Below are 2,505 nucleotides of genomic sequence, written 5' to 3' on the forward strand. Positions count from 1 at the left end.
TTTTTTTGCACTTTGATAGATGGAGAGTGTGAGAACATATGCAATATTCTCACCATTAGCACCAAGTGCCATACAAGCACCGTATCCTCGGACGCCAAACCAGGTTTTCTGTCAGCCCTTCTGTGCGATCACTTGTATGCAAGGGTGTTGGCGCTTAATTGTGGTTAGGTACGATATTTATATTGAGCACTAATTGCTGCAAGCAGTAATTGTATTCGAGGTGCCTTCGTGCGTCTAAGTGGTACGCATTTTGCTAATTTAGCTACTATACGATTAAAATATAACGCTATGACGAAGTCGACCTGGATGAAATGCCACTTGCAACCGAATCGCGTGGTAGCTCGTTTAGTATTAGTGCGGAAACACTTGTCGGCAACGCTTTGGTGAACATTTTGTTACGATCTCGTGTTGATGCATGCTAAAATGTTCGTTTTTGTTAGATTTCATGCAAAGCCTGCCACGGTGCGGATAGGATGAACGGGACTGCTACCTTAAAAATATTCGAGCGCGACTACAGCAACTGTTGGCCATTTAAAATGAATCGCTGTAAGTACATTGCATTAGGTTGACATCCAGATCGAGTATTATTCGGTCTTCAACTGAAAGAGGTAGGAGTTGGGATTGGCAATTATTATTCAGGATAGTTCTTCACTGGATAGTGCTGATATATTTCTTACGATACCAATATTTGAGCAGACCGACTGGAATGTGAAGAAGGGCGACAACGCTACGCGCTTTAGCTACGTATGGTTGTACAAGCATGTGATCAAACGCGATTTGAACGCCATGAGCACGAGCGTAGCTGTAGGTTTAGCAAATCCAGCGAGGCTTTTGGTATCCAGAAGAGCAAGCACGCGGGACCTTCTTGATTCTTAGGGGACACGCGTCCCGAAAATTACTGACGCTCGATTTCCAGACCACAGTGCGCTCGATCGCGAATCTATAATTCTAGCCCGGCTACTTCATACCCTGGCTGAAGTTCCTTATAAAAAAAGTGGCGAATAGGTTTTTTTGTGTGCCCGCTCGTCGGTAAATGTAGATGCTTACAGGCTTAATCGTCCAACTTGCTTGACCTCTAATAACTTGATGTAGTTGTCATTTTGCACAAAAGCTGTTCATGCATGGTATACGATGCCTTGGGCCGAACGTCTCAGTAGAAACAACGATACGAGCACGAGGAAGCGCGCATAACTCGCCCAACACGAGAGGTTTGACATCTTTGGCAAACAAGAAACTATTGAGGTACACAATAGACGCATTGCAAAAAGGCTGTGGCAATGATAATGATGCCGCTTTCGCATCTCCCTGTAATAGCAAACTTTCTTGAGCAACGGTTGCACGTTTGAGTATCTCTGGACGAGCTGGTTGCCTATTAGAGAGAGCTGACGACGAATCTCGATACCAATGCAGCTTTTGGCGGCTGTTTGAGGTGAAATTGAGCAACAACGTTTCCAATTCCACAGCCAATATCGAGAAAGACATCTTCCGCAGCGATTGGCCCAATAGTCCTTATTACGTTAAATAAAGCTCTGGTAGGAGCTCGCCAGCATTTTCATGTAGTACACTAGATCTCTGACGAATATCAGCTTTTGTGACCGATCCAAATACCGACAGAAGTAGACGTACAGTAGCTTGAAAGTCTAACACGGGGTAATTTGTCGTCCGAGACTTCTCGTAGTTAGTGGAGTGTGAGCGAGCCATTGTCACTTAAAAAAAAGCATGGAGGAAAACGAGATAGGTCGTTGCCGTGAGCGCGCTTTAGTGTTCGAAGTCAAGTTTCCAGCGTCTTCGGGCTCTTGGCGACTCGCAAACGCCGTTGCATCTTTCGCGCAAGATCGGCCCACACAACACGTTTTTTTTTTGCGCATATTTCCAGGCGTACTGCACTAAGAGCCTATCGGCTTCGTTGGAGAAATCGGTGATCATGACTGCGTTTGGTAAGACCAAAGGGATAATGTGTCAATGCATTATGCAAGTGGAAAGAATCTTTAGTTTAATTAAATTAATTACACTGGTCAACTGAAACAATCATTTGGATGCATCATACAACAGACACATGCAGTTTTGCTTACTTTATTTAAGTTATTTACACGTTTATTGCCACTGTGCAGATGAAGGGAGCTACTGCTGACAGCGTAAACATGTACGTTATTCCAGAGTGAGCTTAGAGTGAGCTTCGCATCTGGGTGATAGCCTTGTTGGCTTTTCCACCACGCTACGTTGGGTATCAAGGGAGAAGTCATCGTGACAGGGATTCTACGCGTATATGACGCCACTGACGACTCTAAGACTATAGCGCTTATCGGTGCGGAAGTGGTTTACGCAGATCGTGGAAATGATTCAAGTGTCAATGCATATCACCGTGAAAGAGATCTTTGGCAGTTAAGTTCTCAGCAACTCGACAGATCTATGGTACTCGGTATTTATCTTTATGTACGTCTGGCAAACCGCGTTTAATTGGCAGAGATTGACTGAGTGTGGTAGATATTTAACTACTATCTTTGA

At 44.4% G+C, this 2,505-nt stretch overlaps 1 protein-coding gene across 1 annotated transcript; it reads left to right on the forward strand.

The window, feature by feature from the left end:
* Positions 1–19: 19 nt before the first annotated feature.
* Positions 20–946, forward strand: PITG_13539 (uncharacterized protein; the record flags this gene model as incomplete). Its single annotated transcript, XM_002899702.1, has 3 exons — positions 20–28; positions 697–804; positions 917–946. The coding sequence occupies 3 exons, from the start codon at positions 20–22 to the stop codon at positions 944–946; spliced, it is 147 nt and encodes a 48-aa protein (XP_002899748.1).
* Positions 947–2,505: the final 1,559 nt, after the last annotated feature.

This window comes from Phytophthora infestans, genomic scaffold (assembly GCF_000142945.1).
Source record: "Phytophthora infestans T30-4 supercont1.29 genomic scaffold, whole genome shotgun sequence".
In the NCBI taxonomy this organism is placed as follows: Eukaryota; Oomycota; class Peronosporomycetes; order Peronosporales; family Peronosporaceae; genus Phytophthora; species Phytophthora infestans.